Source organism: Sphaeramia orbicularis, chromosome 21 (genome assembly GCF_902148855.1).
Source record: "Sphaeramia orbicularis chromosome 21, fSphaOr1.1, whole genome shotgun sequence".
Lineage (NCBI taxonomy): Eukaryota > Metazoa > Chordata > Actinopteri > Kurtiformes > Apogonidae > Sphaeramia > Sphaeramia orbicularis.
Genome location: NC_043977.1, coordinates 9,463,847 through 9,486,908, shown reverse-complemented (window position 1 = coordinate 9,486,908; position 23,062 = coordinate 9,463,847). Strand labels below are relative to the sequence as shown.

At 36.8% G+C, this 23,062-nt stretch overlaps 2 protein-coding genes across 5 annotated transcripts in view; both read left to right on the top strand.

The window, feature by feature from the left end:
- Nucleotides 1–2,836: 2,836 nt before the first annotated feature.
- On the top strand, nt 2,837–7,366 carry neurod1 (neuronal differentiation 1). The gene is given in 4 exon segments (XM_030125072.1): nt 2,837–2,931; nt 2,933–3,135; nt 4,095–4,324; nt 6,315–7,366. Coding segments are annotated over 4 exon segments (1,080 nt in total). The 5' UTR covers nt 2,837–2,844; the 3' UTR covers nt 6,875–7,366.
- A 3,757-nt stretch (nt 7,367–11,123) lies between these two features.
- The window catches only part of cerkl (CERK like autophagy regulator), a 32,684-nt gene continuing 20,745 nt past the window's right edge, over nt 11,124–23,062 (top strand). For 2 of the 4 annotated variants that reach the window (XM_030125054.1, XM_030125056.1), the window contains exons 1-3: nt 11,124–11,368; nt 11,985–12,094; nt 19,660–19,890. In XM_030125054.1, coding sequence (XP_029980914.1) covers nt 11,241–11,368; nt 11,985–12,094; nt 19,660–19,890 — 469 coding nt within the window. In that variant the 5' untranslated portion in view covers nt 11,124–11,240. Of the gene's footprint in view, nt 11,369–11,978; nt 12,095–19,659; nt 19,891–23,062 lie in introns of all 4 variants that reach the window. The other 2 variants (XM_030125057.1, XM_030125055.1) reach the window with 2 other exon arrangements.

Here is a 23,062-nt window from a genome sequence, read left to right as displayed (position 1 = left end):
ATATTTTAGTTTGGTTTTGAAATATATTTAGTTTTACTGTGACATTTGCATTTTCACAGTTTTTTCGAAAAAACAACAACCCCAAAACATACTTCGTCATTTTAAAATCACATTTAATCATTTATTTCCCCTCAGTTTTATTGATTTGTAATAATCTTTACTATGAAAATAGTCCATATGAGGCTGGTTTGCACCTGTCTCACCTCCACCTGTCTGTTTGTCTGTCTGTTGAACTAACGGGATCAGCAGCAGGAGAATAAACCGAAAACACCATTAATCATCATCATCACTAATATTACAACCTAATTATGAGTCTGGTTTAGATGTATTTACTGAGAATAAAAAAGATGAAACTGTCCGGGTTTTTTTTTTCTGCTGGAAGTTTTAATCTTTTACTTAAAAATATAATAAAGATAGAATAACTAAAAGCTTATGTTTTCTGCCAGACTCTAATAATGCACATAATCTGTTCTACATGTCTAATATTCTGGTGTCGGGTTCATTTTAACCTATCAATATTCATCTTTTCTCCTGCGTAATTTATTTGTAAAACTCCGTTATATGATGCGAACTTTACGCAAACGAAGATAAAACATGATTTATTTATTTATTTTACATTTTGCCTCAGATAAAAGCAGTTTTACCTTTTTTTTTTATTTTTTATTTTTTTTTTATTTTATTGTCTCAAATTCGTTTACAATAATCCGTGTTTTATTTATAATATAAATAACAAACTGTAAAACCTTCCGTTCCGACGCAAAACAGTGAAATGTTCTGGACCTGAATAAGAGAATTTACTTTAATTTAGTTTTATCACAAAAATAAAACACAAGTTTGAAATGAAAATAATAATAAAACTATTGGTGACGGTCTTGGAGTCCGACTGGGATAACAGAACCTGTTCAGGTCTTAACACAGCGGAGACATGTAGATCTCATCAGTCCAGGTCCAGGTCTAAGACAGCTTCACTATGAGGGTCAGATCTGGACCAGTTTATCCACTAGAGACTAAAATGATTCAAATGTTATTAGTTTTTTTTTTTTTCTTAATAACTTTATTTTTTATTGTTAAAATGAAGAACAAAGGACATTAATGTTTTTTTTTTTCCACGTCTAGACCTCCTTAGACCTGGTCCAGATCACGTAGAGCAGGAAAATCTGGACTGGATTATGTCAGATATTATTTAAAGCACAGCTTTTCATTCGTGAAACTTTTTATTCTATTTGAGAAAACACACGCAAAAAAAAGATGTTTCACAGTTTTTCTCATATCTAGACCACATCAGACCAGATCCAGATCAAAAACCACAATACAGAGACCAGTCAAATCTGGACTAGACTATGACCATCTTTAAAAATCCAGGGAAAACCTTTGTTATTTGTGAAAAAAATTAGACATTTCTTTCTTTTTCATATCAAGACCATAATGGACCAGTTCCAGATCTACAACCGGAGGATTTAGGCTTAGACTGGTCCAAACTGGTCTGGATTAGAGATGGAAAACCTGACTTGACATGCAGTTTTAAAATGAAAACCTCTTATTATATGTGCAAAAATACAAATATGGTGACATTTTACTGTATTTCCACATCTAGACCACATTAGACCAGGTCCAGATCTAAAACCACAACAGTTAAACTCATTTAACCTGGATTAAATGACATTAATGGTGGAAAATTAACATTTACTTTAACATTAACATTAAAGCATAATTAATGTTTGAGAAACCAACATTTTATTTGTGAAAATGCGGAAAGAAAAAGATATGTGACTAGTTTTTCCATATCTGGGTCACATTAGACCAGATCTGGATCTAAAACAGGTACACTTAGACCCCGTAAAACTGGATTAAATTACACCAGAGAGGAGAAATAATATTTAAAACACTACTATTACTTGTACTATTTGTGAAACCTACATTTTATGGGTGAAAAGGTGAAAACAGGGACATTTCACTGTTTTTTTTCTAATCCAGACCCATATGAGACCAGGTTCAGATCTACAACCGAAGGATTTAGACTGGTCTGGATTATGCTAGAGATAGAAAACCAGATTTATTATGCTGTTCTTAATTTGTGGAACTTTTATTACATGTATAAAAATGCAACAATTGATTGATTAGAGGCAGAAAACCTGATTTGACGTGTAGTTTTTAATATGAAATAGTCTTATTTTACGTCTAAAAATTCATAACATGGTGAAATTTCACTGTATTTTCACATTCGGGCCACATTAGACCAGATCCAGATCCAAAACTACAACACTTAAACTAATCTAATCTGTATTAATTACTTCAGTGGAGGATAAATTACATTGAAAACTTTGTTAAAGTTTATTAAACTAACATTTTATTTGTGAAAAAGCAAAATAATGGATATGTGACTATTTTTTTTTCCATATCTGGGTCACATTAGATCGGATCCGGATCTAAAATGTGTACACTTAGACCATTTAAAAGTGTATTAAATTACACCAGAGAGGAGAATTAGTATTTAAAGCATAGTTAATGTTTTTGAAACCTACATTTTATGGGTGAAAATGCAAAAAATGGATATTTCATTGTTTTTTTTCCACACCTGGACCACATTAGACCAGGTCCAGATCCAAAACCACAGCACTTAAAGGAGTCTAATCTGGATTAAATTACACCTGATCACGATAATTAATATTTAAATCATAATTACTATTTGTTAAATCTTCATTTTATGTTTGAAAATGTAAAAAAGTGAAATTTTATTCAGTTTTCTGAGTGTTTGTTCCAAAAATAAGCAGATAATTTATCGATCGATACCTGATTATCACTGATCAATACTGATGCTGTTGTTCTGATGCAGGATTCAGCATCATGACCAGGTCAGTGCGGGAGGAAGCGTTGGTGGAGGAGGAGCAGCAGGAGCTCCGGAGCCCAGCAGGAGGCGAGGCTGAGAGCGGGGAGGACCGGGACTGGGACAAGGAGGACCGGGTCAGGACCAGGAGGAGAGGAGGAGGAGGATGATGAGTGTCTCCACCGGCTGGAGGAGGATGACGATGAAGATGAGGAAGAGGAGGAGGAAGAGGAGGAGGAGGAAGACGGGGAGAACAAACCCAAGAGGAGAGGACCTAAGAAGAAGAAGATGACAAAGGCTCGACTCCAGAGGTGAAGAACCAGAACCAGAGCCAGAACCAGATTAAAGGAGGTCTAATGAAAAGCAGGAACAGATTCAAACATTTTCAACTGAATTTATCCAAAATCACAAATTATTTTCTATAGTTGAGTATAAAAAAGCTCATTCTCTCCTAATAATAGTTTAATGATTAGATTAGATTAGATTAGACAATAACGATAAAAACAGTAGTGAAAAAACAGGCAATTGCACATTAGAAAGTACTAGTACAAATAAATAATAAGGAGTAATAATAATAATAATAATAATAATAATAATAATAATAATAATAATAACTAACTATTGCAGGCTGGATACACTAAGCAACATTGCACAACTTAGAGCATGGTTTGTGAAAATATGTTAAATTATCTATAAAAACTGAAAAGATAATGAGCATCATGACAAAACAGAAGATATTTTGTCTTATTTCTTATAATGTTGAACTAAAAGTATACTAAAACAATAAGTTAAGATTTTGCAATAAAAAGGCAGATTTTTACAAAAATAAACTCATAATATTTTGGGATAAAATGTAATTGTAATTGTAATTTAATGAGAATAAACTGATGAAGGGTAAATATCAGTCTGTTGAATTAAAACGAAATCTCAATAAACAAAGGTTTAACAAATAATAAAATACTCAAAGTTTTAGACTCAGATAAAGTTATAAAGATGGTTTAAGTGAGATAAAATGTACCAAGTTAATGGTTGTTTTAGTATTGATTTAGTATTGGCTTTGGTTTTTATAAAAGACATAAATTCAGATTTAACCAGGTTTAGCTAATGCCATCAATGTCCAAAAAGCCTCTTATTTGGTCATTCAGGTCTGAAACTGGATGGTTTGAGGTTGAACTGTTCAGATTTACAGGTTATGATAAGCATGATGCTAAAACCAGGTCCTAAAGTGGACTCAGATCTAACAGGTTTCTACTGAATCCGGTTCCTGCAGGTTTAAGATCCGTCGGATGAAGGCCAACGCCCGAGAGAGGAATCGGATGCATGGTCTGAATGACGCCCTGGAGAGTCTGCGAAAAGTCGTCCCCTGTTATTCCAAAACCCAGAAACTGTCCAAGATCGAAACCCTGAGGCTCGCCAAGAACTACATCTGGGCCCTGAGTGAGATCCTGCGGTCCGGAAAAGCCCCGGACCTGATGAGCTTCGTCCAGGCACTCTGCAAAGGTCAGCGAATATCGATTTTAGATGTGGTGTTGACTCCAGTGTTCATCTGTTCTACAGCAGTTCTCTTGTATATTCATGGGTTTGGTTGTTTTAGTTCCATATCAGCCAACAAAGTGGACGCTTGTTCATCATCTCATACACTGACACCTACTGGCCAGTCAGGGGAAGTACATTTTTTTTACTCATAACCAAGATGGCCGACAGGAAGTCAGCAATGCTGAACATCCCAAGAATATCTTGTAAATCCTTCTATATAAGGACAACCCTGAAGGTAGAGAAAATATGGAAGCATCAAAGAACATCTAAGGATTAATATCATTGGTCAAAATTCCACATATTTATTTGATATTGGAAGAAATTTTTAATTAATCCCATGTTGACTAAATTGGACGCCGTGCATGACTGGCTGTATTTACACTGGAATTCATACCATTACTGGAAATTGTTCAGGATAAACTTGATCTGTGCTAACGTTTTAGTCAAAATCAATGGAGAATTGGTATTTGAGTGGAACTGACAGTATTTCTTTTTAAAGAAAAAGTTTGTTTTTTGCTTTTTTTTTTACATATTATCCCCATAAAGTGAGTAACAACTACTATTAGCGTTCGTTAAAATGTGAGAAAACATCAGATTAACAGCATTAAAAATACAACAGTCACTGAGTATTTGATATTTTTGTTTATGGCTCAAGTTGATAAAATATATAAAAAAAAAGTTAAAAGATTCAAACAAACTGTAAAAAATATTTTGACATTACTACAACACGCTGAAAGTGAACAGAAGGACCTCTATGATACCAGAGGGTTAACAAGAAAAAATAACTAAACTAAATAGTTGTCAGTTTCATCATGTCATGTCCTGGATGTGTTTCATTATCTGATGAAACATCTAGTTTTGACATCGATGGAACTGAGCACATGTAGAGGGGAGCATGTGATTGGAGAATGGAACAACACTGGGCACAGTTCAGTGACTCCAGACTGATTCTTAATACAAAATAACAAATGCATGGGGCGAACACATTCGTTTTTCCACCACTGTATGTTAGAGTGGTGCAGGATTGGTATAAGAACAATATGACAGTAGTGAGGTGCGCATCAGGGATCGGCTCTGGGTTCCTACTCGTTTGTGGATGACATTGAGTGATTCTTACTGCAATATATCACAAATGCATGGGGTGAACAAAACCTTTTTTTCACCAGTTAATGTCACCTCTGATGAACTCAGAACTGACGTGGTTTTGAACATGCGATCTGCGTTCAGACTCATTGGCTTAGATTGTGTATCAGTTACAGGTTAAACACAGAAACCAGGCGGTGTTTTCCTTCAATAGATGCTTCTTAACAGGTTAAACTCTAAATCCCATGTGGGATGCAGTTGAAGTTTCCAGAACAGAGTAGATGTTTGAGGATGATCGGAGACAACATGGACGTCGACAGGATTTTACAGAAACTGATCAACTGCATCAGAGGTGTCAAACATACAGCCCGTGGGCCAAAACTGGCCACAAAAGGGTCCAATCTGGCCCATGGGATGAATTGGAGAAATACAAAAATTACATTGAAGATATTAACAGTCAAGGATGTAAAAATCATTTTAGTTCAGGTTCCACATATCGACTAATATAATCTAAAGTAAAATACCATAAAAATAACAACCTATAAATAATGACAAATGCAAATTTTTCTTTCTTCCAGTGTTAAAAAGGACAATTAAATGAAAATGTGTACAATTCACAAAAAATGTGAATAATCTTAACAAATATGAACAACCTGAAATGTCTTAATATAAACCAGTGTAATTGTGCCAGTATTCTTCCTGTCACTAAATGGTTTGTGTATTTGTAGATCCACTGTGAATCACTGTGTCTTTCCTCGGTTTGAGTCGATCTGAGACGTTTGTCCTCTTTTGTCTCGTCTTTGATCTCCGCTGGTATCGATTCCATTTATTGATTGGTGTATTGACGGTGTGCCTGTGTCTCTGCCCCCAGGTCTGTCCCAGCCCACCACCAACCTGGTGGCCGGTTGTCTCCAGCTCAACCCTCGGACCTTCCTCCCGGAGCAGACCCCCGACCTGCCCGCCCACCTCCCCCCGGCTGCCGCTGCCGCCTACCCTGGACACTTCTCCTACCAGAGCCCCGGCCTGACCCCCGGCCTGCCCAGCCCCCCCTACGGCAGCATGGAGCCCTCCCACATCTTCCACCAGGTCAAAGGTCAGCCCTACGGCCCCCTGGAGCCCTTCTTCGACGGTGTTCTGGTGTCGGATGGGCCGGCGTTTGACCCGCCGCTCAGCCCACCGCTCAGCATCAACGGCAACTTCACCTCCTCCTTCAAGCACGAGGCCGCCGCCGCCGCTGAGTATGACAAGAGTTTCTCCTTCAGCATGCACTACGGAGGGGGAGGAGCTGGGGGACACATCTATGGCGGTGGCGGGGGGCCCAACCCGCGGTGCGCTGAGCTGCAGGTGGACGGGCTGATGGGATTTGATGGACATTCTCACCATGAGCGGCTGATGAACGCCCAGCTGAACGCCATCTTCCACGACTCCTGAGGACGACGGAGGACGGAGATGGGGAGACGGATGGCGGTGTGGACAGACGGACAGCCATGTGCATGTTCCTTCAGACCTGTCCGTCATTTCCTGTCATTTCCGACGGCGATGATGATCTGATCTGTGTAGCTTCATCCTGCAGGAGACGCTCTGAATGTCTCAAATTATCTCTTCAAATAATCAATAATCACTAAGCAATAATCTGGAAGAAACTATGCAACTTTGTAAACCTGAGTGACGTGGGCTCAGCTGATGATTCCAAATGTTGAAAAGAATAAAGATTTCTCTATTTTTGGGGCAGTGCGTGAGGCGGGCAGCGCCGCTGGGCCGCCAGTGGTCCAGAGACCAGTTCATGTTGTTCATGTGGTTTTTACTTTTGCTTTTTATAACGTTCCTGTAGCGTTGTGTTAACATTTCATGTGACTCTGGTTCATATTTTATAACATAGATGTTTATAAAGGCCTTTTATTAAAAGGATTTCAGTGGGATTCATTCAGACTCTTTTCATCTTCAGTGCCATTTTACCCCAGTTTATACCAGTTCACACCATTTTACACCAGTTCACACCATTTTACACCAGTTCACATCATTTTACACCAGTTCACATCATTTTACACCAGTTTACTCTATTTTACACCAGTTCACACCATTTTACACCAGTTCACACCCAGTAGTGTCAAAATGACACAACAACGCCTATGACGAATACAGAATAATCATAATTATATATTAATACAGTAAAATAAAACTCAAACAATTTGACTTTAAAACACCTGGAATCAAAGTTCACTATAACTATAACTATAACTATAACTATAACTATAACTATAACTATAACTATAACTATAGCTCTAGACTCAAAGTTTGGATGATTTTTCTTAAAGAATAACTTAAAGTGATCAAAACAGATGCCATTTAATTAAATACTTGACAGCTGATGAACTGATTAATTAATACCTGTAGCTCTGTGTAGTAATTGACTGTTTATGAGTGTAGACCTGCTAAAGGAATAATTTCATTTATTAATTCTAACCTCAGTTTTTGAGTTTGACCTTTTTTTCACACATTTGCAAAATCATGAACATAGCAGCTTGTTGTAAAAAATGACAGAGAACCTTCATTTAAGACAAAAATGATCCAAACGACACAACAACACGCAAAAGATGCAGCGCGTTGACCCGTGGGGAACCATGGGTTCTAGATGTGGTAGATAATAAACTTACCTCTGATACATTTCATTCCTTGACTTTCTTGGTAAATTCCATTGGCATTTTCAGTTGAATAACCTCTCAGCTGGCATGTCTGTTTCTGCACATGAAATTTGACACCATGGCCACGTGGCCCTATCGTTTATCTGTTGATAGGTAACCCACTTCAGTTCTATGATTCTATGATTCTGGGCAAGACTACTGTAAGGCTATTATATTCCAAAATTACTAATATCTTCCAAAATACTGGTCCTATCAACTTGCCGTTTTGCTAGTCTCTTCCTTGACCAAAAATAAGTATGACAAACTGCAGCAGACAGCTTTGTATGGATTTAGTGTGATGTCCGAGACACAGACAGAGTCTACTTCACTTTTAACGTGAAGAACATAATCAGATGGAAATGACAGTAAAAGAAGAATCAGTGCTTTTACTTTTTGTTAAATTCTCTAAACCTGACAAAGAAAACCAAGATGAACAAACACAGTATTTTTTATTTACTCACTGTTGTTTTTGTTTGTTTATTTGTTTGTTTGTTTGGGGGAGGGGTTTGAATGTGGATATACTTTATTTCTTATAATTGGACAAATACGGAGAAATGATCATTTTACTCATTTTTATAAAAGTCTTTTCATACATTTGAACAGTAGGATAGTTAACCCTTAAAGACCCAAATATACACCATCAGCCTAAACCATCTCCTGAAACTGTTTAATACCTGTCGATCCACTAATCCTATCAATACATGTAAATAATTGGTGTAAAATACAGTTTGTCATCTTTTCATGGTCATCAGATATGACCTATTTAGCCGTTCAAAGGCTCCTTAGTTACCATGGAAACCATGGCATCTTCTACAACATTGACTCACTAGTAAAACCCATGGAGCTGGATCAATGACAGTGGATGGAGACACTGGGTTTATGTTCAGTTAATGAGAGATTTGACTGAAAAAGTGACTTTTTCTTCAGCTTTCTCTCTTTTGATATAACCTTTGAATTTACACTGAGCTTTAATGAACATCTACATGATCAGTGAATTAAATATTGGAAAATACCTGATTTATTTTCAGTTTAATATGATTTCCCAGTTTGGGATCAATGAAGATTGGAAAAATGAAAAATAGAAAATAATATTATAATAAATGGTGATAAATCACTCAGGAAAAGTTAAATATAGAGAAAAAAATATTTTGGAACTGCCACAAAAGTATCACCAGGTCCTTAAAAAAATAATTGAACTAAATCATGGCATTAAAACGAGATTCCTTCAGATGTTTGATCCACGGTTTGATCTGAACACAAAGCCTCCATTAAAACAAACCTGTTAACGATGTTATCACTGAAGGACGAAACAACTGTGTGTGTGTGTGTGTGTGTGTGTGTGTGTGTGTGTGTGTGTGTGTGTGTGTGTGTGAGAGAGAGAGAGAGAGAGAGAGAGAGAGAGAGAGAGAGAGAGAGAGAGTGTGTGTGTGTGAAGGGCACAGATGTTCATTCTGCAGGCGAGGTTTTAATTTATGAAAATGATCTGGTTTATGCATGAGCAACCTGCCTTCATGCCCGCCGCCGCCCACCGAGCACATTTAAGTCAACACCGACAATATGGCGGCCATATCCCACCGTTTAGATCCTGTTAAGGAGGGATCGGACTCAGATGGATGTCAGTCTGTGGCATCAGGCACAAATGAAATCCATAGAAATGGAACAGAACTGAGCACAGGTCAGAGGCTTTAACTCTGAACGTATCTGCAATAATTCAAACTCTTACAACTGGTATAAAACCTGTGTGTGCCACCATATTCCTGTTAATTAGTGGGGGTTTTTTTTGCAGAGGTTTTGTGTTTCATTGTGTCGACTGATCATAACACTGATTAATGCAGCTTAAACTCAGCCATCTGTCATCAACACGCATGCTGTGTGTGTCTGTGTGTATTTGAGTCGTGTCTAAACTACAGCCAGGCTGAACGCTGCCCTCTGATTGGCTGGCTGCTGTCATACACCTCTCAGTATAGTTTATGACCGTCTCCGTGGGTTGGTTTTACATCCATCACTGTTTAATGTATGACGTGTTTAACAGCTTCATTAATGGATCCATTTCTACTTTGACCCTCCGGTATCCATAGAGGTCCTTCTAAACACGAAAAGAGCATAATCTATTCTGCGCAGTGTCATAATAATATCAAAAAATTTTCATACAGTTTTTACGATTTATTGTTTTAAAACATATTTTAGTATTTCATCAACTTGACCCATAAACAATAATACCAGATACTCAAAAACTGTCATTTTTTAATCCTTTAAAATACCATGTTTGTCATGTAAACAAGCCATATTTATTTTAATTTAAAATACTTTTCCCCCAATGTACTACATAAAAATTTGATTTTTTTTTTGTACAGCCTGGCATATGTCAATTGTTAACACCAACATTGGGTAATATGGATTATTATTTTTTGTGCTAGGTCAAATGTTAAATGCCAAAATGTGTCAATGCACATTTTTAACTCACTTGGTTGAAGAGAGTTAGTGTAGGAATTTAACATTGTTTACAATGTCCCGATTTAATGGATGGGTCCGAATTTTAGAAATTATGCAAAATGAACAACTTTTGAATTCTGACCTGAAACACATTGTTGCAGTTTTTGCAAATTTTTCATCTTGTTCCATCTCGACATTGTTTTCATCGTGCTGTGTATTTAGATTAGATCAATAAAGTTCAATCTAATCTAGTCTAATCTAAATACACGTGATGAAAACAATGGGAAAAAAAGATGAAAATGCCGAAAAAAATCCAACAACATGAAAACGACGTAAACACAACAATAAAATGAGAAAATATAAGGCTTTGTTGATATTTTCTTGAGCACAATATTAAGTTTTTATCTGTTTTTCCCTTAAAAAACAACAAAATACAATTTTTTTTCAATCTCAGCTCCTCATACTTTACTTCACTGCGCGCTCCCTCACTGACTAAACGAACCCTCATGCGCGCGCACGCTGCGTGACGCCGAACGGTCCCTGAAGCCTCGTCACCATAGCGACCGGACGCCGGAAATACGTGCAACTTGAGCGGTGATCAGCTTACCGCGTGCATCTGCCGCTTTGCTTTATCACTGTTTACGACAGTTTGTTTGTTTGTTTGTTTAATATTGTTTGTAAACATGTCGGAGTCCGAAGAGGAGCAGAAAGAGAAGAAGAAAAAGAAAAAGAAGAGCAAACGGAGCCTGAAGAAGAAGAAAGACAAGAGGGAAGAGGAAGAAGAGGAGGAGGAGGAAGAGGAGGAAGACAGGTGAGACCGGAATAGACAGAGTAATTAAACATAGATGATTTAATAAATAAAACGTGATTAATACGTGGTGATGTTAAAGTGAAAGGCCACGCCCTCCAAACTTCAGTAAATCACTGATCTTCACTGATGATGAAGATGAAGACAAGCGAACAGGGGATGAAAGGGACAAATTAAAGGAAAAACCTGAAACATAATGAATGAAGATGTTTCTACTGAGTTGTGAGACATAAATTTCCTATCATGCTCAGTGGCATTTGTTAAAGACATCATTTAAAACCTTCTGTCATTAAAAGTTAGTATTTACTGTGAAGTAAAATAACTCTGTCAGTGTTTTACTACAGTTTATGACATTTTGATCCATTTTCCTGCCTGTTGATGGATGGATGGATGGATGGATGGATGGATGGATGGATAGATAGATAGATAGATAGATAGATAGATAGATAGATAGATAGATAGATAGATAGATAGATAGATAGATAGATAGGTGGGTGGGTGAGTGGATTCTAAAGTTAGGTCCCATGGGTGAAAGGGGCGGGGCTTCCACTCTCAACTGACCAAATACAACATTCTGATTGGTTACCTTCATACGTCTGTGTGTCTGTTTGTGTGTCAGTGAGAGTGTTGTTCTACGTGGGATCTTCAAACTGGGGAAGAAGAGTCATGACGTCCTGCTCACCAGAACCAGACTGACCTGGACCCCCATCACCCCAGAGGACCCCACAGGTCAGTCGCCACAGTGATGACGGGTTGTCACGGCAACCAGACATTCAGCCTGATGTTAGACAGATGCACATATAGACAGACAGGCTGTGTGTGTCTGTGGACAGCTGGTGTTGTAATGGAGAAGTTTTGTCATGTTGAGACCACCTGAAACACGACATCTGTGAACACACACACACACACACGATACACAACAAAACACACAAACACACAATGTTACACAATGACACACACAAACACACAAAGACACACAATCACACACACAATCACACACAGAGACACAGGGTGATGTTGTGGTGTTATTGTGGTATTATTTCACCGGTGTTGTATTACTATTTAGGTCCTATTTCTGTGATGCTGTAGAATTATTATGGTCTGATGTCACTCACATTGCGTTATTATTGTGGTGAGGTTGTGGTATTATTGTGGTCTTATTCAGTGATGTTGTGGTATTATTGTACTGTTATTTATTTATTTGTTTGTTTGTTTATTTAGCAGGGACAGTACACATTAATGAACATTTCTGTAAATGTGCCAGTATTAGCAAAAAAGCTATTTTTCAACTGTTGTCAACTGGGTAAGAAGTAAAGTGCCAGCATTCATAAAATTAGAAACATTTTAAATATTAAGGCTACACCCACACATTACATAGCATTAGTTCACATATACAGTATACACAGTTAACCTTTAAGTATTAATACAAACACCTGGAGAGACATTGGCGCATGGGCAAGTGGTCATGCAGCACAAAACAGAGAAAACTTGATCTCACTGAAGATGAATATGAACAATTTATCTGGTTACAAGCAGCTCTTGTTAGTAAAGTGCAGTAGTGCAGATTATCCAGACACATGGGAGAAAACATGCAACGTTATTCCAGTGATGTTGTGATATTATTGTGGTGTGATTTCAGTGATGTTGTGGTATTACTGTGGTATTATTGTGGTGATGTAGTATTATTGTGGTGATGCTGTGGTATTACTGTGGTTTTATTGTGGTGATGTAGTATTATTGTGGTGATGTTGTGGTACTATTGTGGCCTCATTTCACTCATGTTGTGGTATTATTGTGGTGATGTGGTATTATTGTGGTGATGTGGTACTATTGTGGTCTTATTTCAGTGATACTGTGGTATTATTGTGGTGTTATTTCACTTACGTTGTGTTATTATTGTTGTCATATTTCAGTGATGTTGTGTTATTATTGTGGTCATATTCCAGTGATGTTGTGGTATTGCATTCTTATTTCACTCACATTGTGTTATTATTGTGGTCATATTTCAGTGATGATGGGGTTTCATACACTGGTTTTTGCCTGGATTCCACTCAGTTAGAACCTATAGGACAGGATGCTGGTGTACATACAGTGTGTGTCTGTGTGTGCATGTGGTTGAAGCCAATCTGTTTTGTTGTATTTCATCCAAGCTAATGTCATTAAGCCTGTGTGTGTGTGTGTGTGTGTGTGTGTGTGTGTGTGTGTGTGTGTGTGTGTGTGTGTGTGTGTTGGCAGTAGTAGTGAGCAGTTGGTTCGGCCTGTGGGGGGTTATTAGAGTCTCTGGGTGTGAGGAGATTAACACACACACACACACACACACACACACACACACACACACACACACACTGTCAGCATGCTGTGCATGTGTGTTGATGAGTTATTTCTATATAAATAAATCAGCTGTTGTTTATTTCTACATAAATTCAGCCTCTGCCATCGAGGTCACACAACATATTCACCAACACTGAAGATACAAATGGACCATTTAACTCCATTCCTCATCAACTGGTAACCAGTTACTTCCATAACCTCCAACAGTCTTTCATATTTGGTCATATTCATCCAAACCCTCTAAAGCAGGGGTATCAAACAAGTGGCCCGCAAACTAAAACTGGCCGTCAAAGGATCAAATGGCCCACAGGATGAATCTGTAAATTGCAAAAATGACACTAAAGATATGAACAATCACAGATGTTAAAATAATTTTAGTTTAGGTTCGACAGTCAGACCAATAAAACACTAACATAATAACCTATAAATATTGACAACGCCAAACTTTTCTCTTTGTCTTTAAAAAGTAAAATTACATGAAAATATTTACAAGTACAAACTATCTTTTCACCAAAAAATGTGAATAATCTGAACAAATATGAACAACCTGAAATGTCTTAAGAGTAGTGTAATTGTACCAATATTCTGTCTGTTACTAAATGTTTTGTGTATTTATACATCCACTGTGATCTGTAAGTTTTAATGGACATGTGTAAATGATAAACTGAGGCATAATTGTGTTAAAATTGCCCTTATTTGTCTTAAGACATTTCAGATTGTTCATGTTATTCACATTTTTTAAAGGATAGTTTTTAGATGTAAACATTTTCATATTGTAATTTTACTTTTTTCACTGTAAAACACTGAGAAAAGTTTGGAGTTGACATTATTTAAAGGTTATTGTGTTTTTATCTTACTGGCCGACAGGCCGTAAGCTATTGTCGTTATGCGGTGTCCGGCATCGTCATCTGTTACAAAACTTTCAATTGTCTTCCTCTCCGAAACTACAATTCTGATTGACTTCAAACTTGGTATACAGCTTCTTATGATGATGTCAACAAACGTTAGTAAAATTATTTCCATCCGGATCTGATTCTGGATTTGGTGCGACTTTGAAAAATTTCCCCATTATAAGAGATAGGAAGTGGATTGATACAATAACTCAGTAAATATAAATGATATCCAGTGTAAATTTCTACAGTCCAGCCCTGATGGGGAGATGACCAAAACATAATGTCCACATGCTGATCAGGATCTTCTTCTGGATCCGGGAACTTACGGAAAATTTAACATGGGCTCTTATGGGGAAAAAATTTCAATCGTCTTCTTCTCCGAAACTATAGTTCTGATTGACTTCAAACTTGGTATACAGCTTCTGTATGATGATGTCAACACAAGGTATTGAAATTATTTCGATCCGAATCTGATTCTGGATTTGGTGCAACTTTGAAAAATTTTCCCATTATAACAGATAGGAAGTGGATTGATCCAATAAATCACTAAGTATCAATGATATCAAGTTGGAATTTGAATTTTTTACAGATCTGATTGGAATAAGACCAAAAGATGGGCTATTTGTGTAATATCATAAATACACATAACTGGGTGATAATAAATGGCATCTGGATACATTTCCCAAAGATTTTAATTTGGCCGGTAAGCTACAGGGCCATTGGTCCTATTTTTATTTTATTTACAGCTCAGCCAAACAAAACACATTAGCATTTTGAACTTCCTCTGATGGAATAAGGAAGGGTAGAATACTGTACTTACAGCCTCAAGTGTCACTGTTGTCGTTCTCAATATGTCAAAGTTCATAATGAATGACAACCTCTGGGCAGCAGCTACACAACAAAAATAGTAAGTTTTGACAAAGACATGTATTATTACGTGGTGTTTTCTCCGGGATTTGGTCATTTTAATACAATGGGATGCTTCTTAGCGTACATGTTGTCTCAGAATGGACAATTGTTCCCTCTTGCCCTCTGTGTGGAGCTGTAGTGGTTCTAGAAGGTTCTGTGTTCGGTTTCCTGTTCTCTCCACGCTACATAGGTTACCTCCGGGTCCTCCAGTTTATCCTGCCATCAAAAACACATATATACATGGTAATTGTCCTGTCAGTGTCCTTGACCATGGCTTGAAATGGACCCTGACGTCCTTCTGTGGTAGCCACAGTCCTAATGCTAATGCTAATGCTAGCGTCAGTTCTGACGTTAGCACTATTGCTAATGTTAGCGCCGATGCAAATGCTTATGCTAACGCTAGTGCTAATGCTAGAGGCTGTGTGTATTATGGATAAAATGCAGAGACTCATTTAATCTACAAGGATAAAGTGAGTTGACATCTTTTAAGATAATATAAGATAGAACTTTAAAATAATGAAATAAAGAAACAATGTTGAGTAGGTAAAAATGCAAAATGGATAATGATAGTAATTATTTTGCAACAATAGTATTGAGGTGAAGTATTTTTTTTTTTACTAAGAGAAGTTGTTGTTTGTTTGTTTTTATTTGTTTTTATTTTTATTTTGTTTTATTATTATTTATTTTGTTTGTTTTTACCAAGAGAAGAGTTACAACTGTTTCAGGATGATAAAAGATGGTGATCTGTTTACAGTAATATCACAGAGCTAAACAGGTCTGTATGTACAGGACTAAAACTGCTAATGGATAAAATTTGCCCATGTATTGTGCAAACACTTTCCCGTTTGTATAAAATAAATCTCTCCACACAGCAACCCCAGATAAGAAACAGAAGGCACAGTGTGGAAAATACAAATTAAACAAGAAACTAGTGGTGTTGGACATTTTAATGACCTTTTGAGGTTGAATAATCAAATCAGTGTAAGTTGATTAGTTGTGACGTTATCATTAGCATGTGTCCTCAAACATGCATAACATATAAAACAGTTGAAACCCTTTTTCAGACTTATGCAGAACAGCAGAAACAGTACAATAAACATTAGTTTGACAAGAAATGAGACTTAAAACAAAAAATTTGTCAACTCTTAAAAAAAGAAGTGGGCTATGCTTATACTTTTGACTAATCGACTATTATCCATGTGAATCCCTGGTGATCGACAGTAGGATCACAAATCAGTTCCCTTTGTGTAATTTGCATACACACTGTTGGCCATGAAGTTGGAATAAAATACTTTTTCCTCTCCTCATGAAATGGTTGTGACAATATGCTTTATTTTCGATAGATAAAGTGTCCCTGGGAATCAAAATATAATGATTACACCTGGTCAAAGGTGATTAAAATGGAATAAAAGAGGAATGTGTATGAAAACTAAATTATTCCAACTTTATGGACAGCAATGTACATTCAGTCCTCACATTCAAGAAAAAAATTAAAATAATGAATTAAAATAATGAAATATCAATGTGATGTGAAACAGGTGACTGAAAGGTTTAGTCCTTTGTGACCAAAGATGGGCTGAGGACCACCAGTTGGACAACAAATTAAGGAGGAAATGAATGTGCAGAACATGAAAAAATGTGATTAATGATGTGAAACCATGAATGGATGGATAGCTTCAGCTCTACATGGGAGTGAAATGTGTGTGTCTGTGTGTGTGTGTGTTGGTGAACCGTGATCCATTGCGTCCCATGGTGAACCACATGGCCTGGTCGCCATGACACTGGACTGGTGCTGAGTGGGCGCATACATGTGTTTCCTACAGGTTTAGTTTTATATGTGCTCATTTTAAAGTCTGGTTTTAGCCTTTTACATTAGATACAGGAGGAGTTTCCAGTTGGAGGTTTGTAGTCATATAGATATCGTCTTATCGTAGTGTGTATTTATTTGTGTTGGTGTGTACGTGTGTGCCGTCACAGTGGGCCGTCAGGCAGGGCATGATGGGAAACTCATCTCCATCTGGAAGGCGCTACCTGTGACGGCCTCAGTCAGCCCTGTCACATCGGATCAGACTCATCTTCATCGGCCTGGTTGGAAAAATCTGTCTCAGAGTCTGTCGTTTTTTATGTTTTAATTAGATTCACAGAAAAGGACCCCACCAATATTTGACAAATTTTATTTGTAAATAAAATATGCGAAAGCTAGAATTACCTCTAATTGTGTTCAGGAAAGAGTAGAGTCAGGCCTTTATTTATAATATTTAATAAGTAGTTATATTATTTAATGCAAACCTTTGTTTTAATCTGTTTGTTAAATTTGTTAAATGCATTTTAACCCTTAGGTGCATGAGTGGTTCAAAATGACCCAGTGAGGTGGTTTTCTTGCAAAATCTTTGGAAAGAAAAGTTATTTCATATTCCAGGTATTCCTCAAAAAACATGTTATTGATATCATGCCATTTAAATCTTTAACTTACTTTTCAGAGATTTTATGAAATTGTAGTTTTTGTATTACTGCCCCAAGCTTCCATATATGGGTCAAAATGATCTGCATTCATTTTCAGACAGTTCCACTATGGATGGTACAGACGTTGCTAATATAATTTTTTTTCTCTTGTGGAGGAACTGATTGTATTAGGAGTTTTTGTTTTTCAAAAAATATAAAATTTTGATATGAAGATCTCAAAAAGCTGTAGCTTTTGCGATAAAGTCATACTGTCAATGACAAAAAAATAGTGGATATGACCCAAAGTTTATGATGGGAGTAAATTTACTCATCTAATTTGCATATTGGGACATTACAGGGCGGTGGCCATATTGGATTGCGTAACTTTTGGTAAAACTGAACTTTGAACATATTTACATGGAATTTTTTTTGTTGTATTTTTAAAAAATTATATCCTTAAAATTAATGAAATTAAACATTAGTAGAAAGTAAAATGTAATAAGTCTTATTTTTACTTTCACTCTCACTGGACATTTGATTCTCATCCCTGTCAGAATCCGACAAAATATTATTCAAAGTGCTTCACTGACACTGAAGAAACGTCTCGACATTTTGCACCTTTCAAACTGGATTTTCTTCTTCACTTTGATTGGAAACATGCCCTGAAATAGTGTTAGGATGGAAGGGGCACATGTCCGCCATCTATTGGTGGGAGGTGGTAGCTATAGTCTCTTTCAATCAGTTATGTGGTTTGTCGTAGTATTGCAACTTTGACACTTAAATGGTTAACATGACTTATCGTGGTTATTACAGCGGTTGCATCAGTGCATTGATGATCATGAACATACCTGAGTGAATATCCTCTGTGTTATGTAACTGTCTGAGCTCTGCTGACTCTGGCCTCAGGGGATGGAACTATTAATCTGACATGGACCAATCAGGCCCCAGGATTCCTCCTCGATTACCCCGATTGATTGACAGGTGTGTTGTATGTTCTGTTCATCAATGGATAACAGATGAATGATGTTATATAACGGATCTCAGTCACGGAATGCTACAGTTAATATTCTACAGACTGATGGAAAGGACACCTCAGCTCATAGGCAAAGCTGTTGGACATTCGTCCATTTGTCCTTTGTTCCAGTCACCCATTCATCTACACATGCATTGTTCCTTCCATGGACACATCAAGCGTCCATCCATACATACATCTGTCCATGTGTCTGTCCATATGTCCATCTGCAACCCAATCCCTCAATGAAAATTGATGAAAAGTGTGTTTTTAATCAGAATTTCACATAGTTTCCAACATATTATTCACTAACTATATGAACACAATATTCAGTTGCACATTCATCCATCAATCTGTTTCTATAAAAACTTCTCGTAGGCTTGAATTTGTAGTTTTTTATTAAAATTTAATCTGTGTATTTGTGGATTTATGGGAAGAAAATAGGACATTTGAAAGTGTCACCAAGCTAAAGAACTTAAGTTTAACATCTGTCTATGTTCATCTATTGATCAATGTCATCTCTAAACCATTTTCTTAGTTGCAGTTTTTCAGTCACTTATTCTTTTTAACCTGAATATTTTGGGCCATCTGACTGTGTCACCAGGGGTTTTATAAACTTTTTTTTTTTTTTTTTACATTTGATGGTGTTATTTTACTTCACTTTCTCTTGTGTCATTGTCTGAATGCTAACTGTGTTGTATTTGCAGCCGAGGTCAGCGCCCTTCAGCCCGGCGTCTTGCTGCTAAAGGACGTGTTTGCCGTGAAGGTGAAGCGGCGGCGGGCGGCAGGTCAGCAGTCCGGGGGTCCGGTTCTGGGCCTGGCTCTGTTCTGCTCCAGGAGGAAGGGGAGGAGGCTGGAGGAGGAAACCCTGCACCTGCACAACGCCTCAGCAGAACACACCCACATCTGGTACAACAGGCTGAAGGAGATACTCACAGGTAAACACAACCAGAACCAGAACCGTAATACACCTGGTCAACCGGTGGACAGTGGTGGTTGTTCCATAACAGCTGATCCCCAGTGGAAACATGAGTCATCACTGCTTTAAGATGATTAAACACACACTGATGAGTAATGACAGTGTTATTATCCATGTTATATAACAGGGATGTTAAACTCATGTTAGTTCAGGTTCCAGATAGTGGATCAGAACCAGTAAAATAATACCAGTGAAAAAGTACAATTACATTATGAAATAAGGGAAATGTTCCCTTTAACACTAAATAGTGTTCTTTTTAACCAAAAACAAAATGTGCACTCAGTTAAAATTAAAAGAGCATTCAGTCACTTATTCAAGCATTAAACACACTGAGGTTTTTGTCCTTGATGTAGGTAAAACCGTATCTGATGTAGTCGTTGTCATACACGAGTTTCTCCATGATAGGAATAGAAACTTTTGGTTCTTCTTTTATGCAGAGATATTTCTGGTGTTAATTAGCATTACAGCGCGTTACTGCCACCTACTGTTGGGGAGTGTGAATGGACGGCGCTCAGCTCCATAAAAAATAAAGCACAGATTGTTTTTTTCTTCACATTATTTTTTGTCCAAAGACCCACGACCCACTGAAAACAGGTTTGAGACCCACTTTTGGGTTGCAACCCACCAGCTGAGAATCACTGCATTAGAGGGTTTAAATAAAAATAATGAGCCTTGGAAAATATCAGTGACTTTGTGTTTTTTCTGACAGAATTTCAGTGTGAGGCTATGGAGGTTTTTTGAAGGCACCCCCAGTGGCCATTAACGGTACTGCAACTTTAAGAAACTTGGATTTATTTTGTGTCTGAGGTTTTTGTTTGGATAAATGTCAGTTATTTATCATTATCTTCAGCCCCGTTGACCTCCACCTTCCATCCACCGACAGAACTCGGCTCTAATTCCATTGTTTTATCATGAGGCGGTTGTCACGGTTACAGGCTGTCATCCATCAATTTAATGAGTTTAATGAGGCGGGCCGCAGTTACATCAGAAAGAAGAGCTAATCTGCCAATCCACCGGAACAAAGACTCTCAGATTAAAGCCACAGCAGAACTCAGGAACACGTCGTCAGCAGCTGAATCATGTCGTCTGCCGCTCAGATTAACTCACCCACAATGTGCTCGGACACGTGTGAGCATCGCTGCCGCCACGGTAACCACGTGGCAGCATCGATGAATGAACCTGGTTGAAGCGTCAGAAGGAACCTGGAAGAACAGAAAGATGTAAAGTTAAAGGCGCTTAGCGATAAAACTAAGGGTTAATTTTACTGAACTGATCAGCGGTTAATGTCAGAAAATGAATGCAAATGATAAAAATGTGACATTTTCAGATGTTTGGTTTTATCTCCTCAGATCAGCTTCACATCACATTAACATTTTCTCTTTAATGAGAACTTGTTGGTTTCTTTTATTTTCATTCAGGACCAAAAATCTGATAAAAATATACCAGTTTCAATTCATATGAAAACTATTATCATGATAATATTTTTGTCCACATCCCACGAAAAACACTGAGATTACAAGGACATTTATTTGATTATTTAACTGTTACCTGTAAATATTTATTCACTAAACCTAATTATCCTGTTAAAGTGTTTTTCCTAAACTTCATTAATCCTGGAAGTGGTTTTACTTGAACTCCAACTGTTAAAAACATCCAAATAATGTGAGATGAGAGGAGTGTTATATGTTTCATTAATTAAATGTCTCTGGTTTTGCAAAGACATTTGGTTCTTCACTGTGAACGAGGATGGGGAGACACCGTGATAGAATTTGAATATCTTTTTTTTTTTAGATAAAATAAACAGGATGTTTATAAGATACAACAAGGCAAAATGATGTAGAATAGATGAAAACTATGAAAATGATGAAAACTATGTAAAACAGAAGAAAATGACATAAAAATGCAACAAAATAAGATGATGTAAAAAGGTTCAACAAGTTAAAACCATTCACCTGATTTTTTAAAATTCTCTGTTCATTATGTTGTACATTTCATTGCTTATTTCATTCATTATGTTCAGTTTTTGTTAAATTTGTTTTTATTTGTTAATTTTGTTCATTTCTATTTTTTAATCTATATTCACTTTCTTGTTAATTTTGTTGTTTTGTTCATTTTATTGGTTATTTTGTTAATTGTGTTCAGTGTTTGTTTTGTTCAGTTTTTGTTGGTTATTTGTTAATTATGTTGTTTATTTTATTCAATTTTACAACTTTTTTCTGTGTCTGTTTAGCTTTTGTTAGTTTTGTTGTTATTTTGTTCATTTTATTGTTTATTTTGTAAATTGTGCTCAGTTTTTGTTTATTTTGTCCATTTTGTTCTGTTTTTGTTGAATTTGTTAATTCTTGTGCTAATGTTTTCTTTGTTCATTTGTTGTTTATTTTCTTCATTTCTATTCTTCTTTTAATTGTTTTTATTACCTCTGCCAAGGAGGTTATGCTTTTGTCTGTGTTGGTTTGTCTGTTTGTCTGTCTGTGTGCAAGATAACTCAAAATGTTATGGATGGATTTGGATGAAAATTTCAGGAAATGTTGATACTGGCACAAGGAACAAATGATTAAAATTTGGTAGTGATCAGGGGTGGGGGGGCCATGGGGGCCACTGATCTGCCTTGGCAGAGGTCTGCGCTCTACGAGTGCTTCTAGTTAACTTTTTGATTTGCTTATTTTGTTCATGTTCTTTATTTTCTTAATTTCTGTTCTTTTTTGTTGTGTAATACAAAAAATAATGTTGCATCAGATTAGTGTGACTTAATTTTAATTAAAGTAGAGGGAATGTTCCAACTTTACTTTATAAAAGTTGACTTTACTAAACCCATATGGAGGAAAGACATCAGACATAAAGATGTAACGAGAGAAAAAGAAAAAAAAACATGACATAAAAGATGAAAACAATTTAACAAAAAAAAATGTAACAGATAATACAAGATGCAAAAACATAGATATAAAATATAACAAAATGTAAACAATGAAAAAGACTTAAAATGAAACGTGAAAATGATGTAGGAAAATGAAAATGTAAAAGATGAAGAGTCCGTGAACATGTGGACATTATGATGTCATCCCTGTCGTCCCCGTCTCAGGACCAGTTTAATAAAGTTCTGGACGTTCCCAGACGCTGGTTTCCCAGGTGCT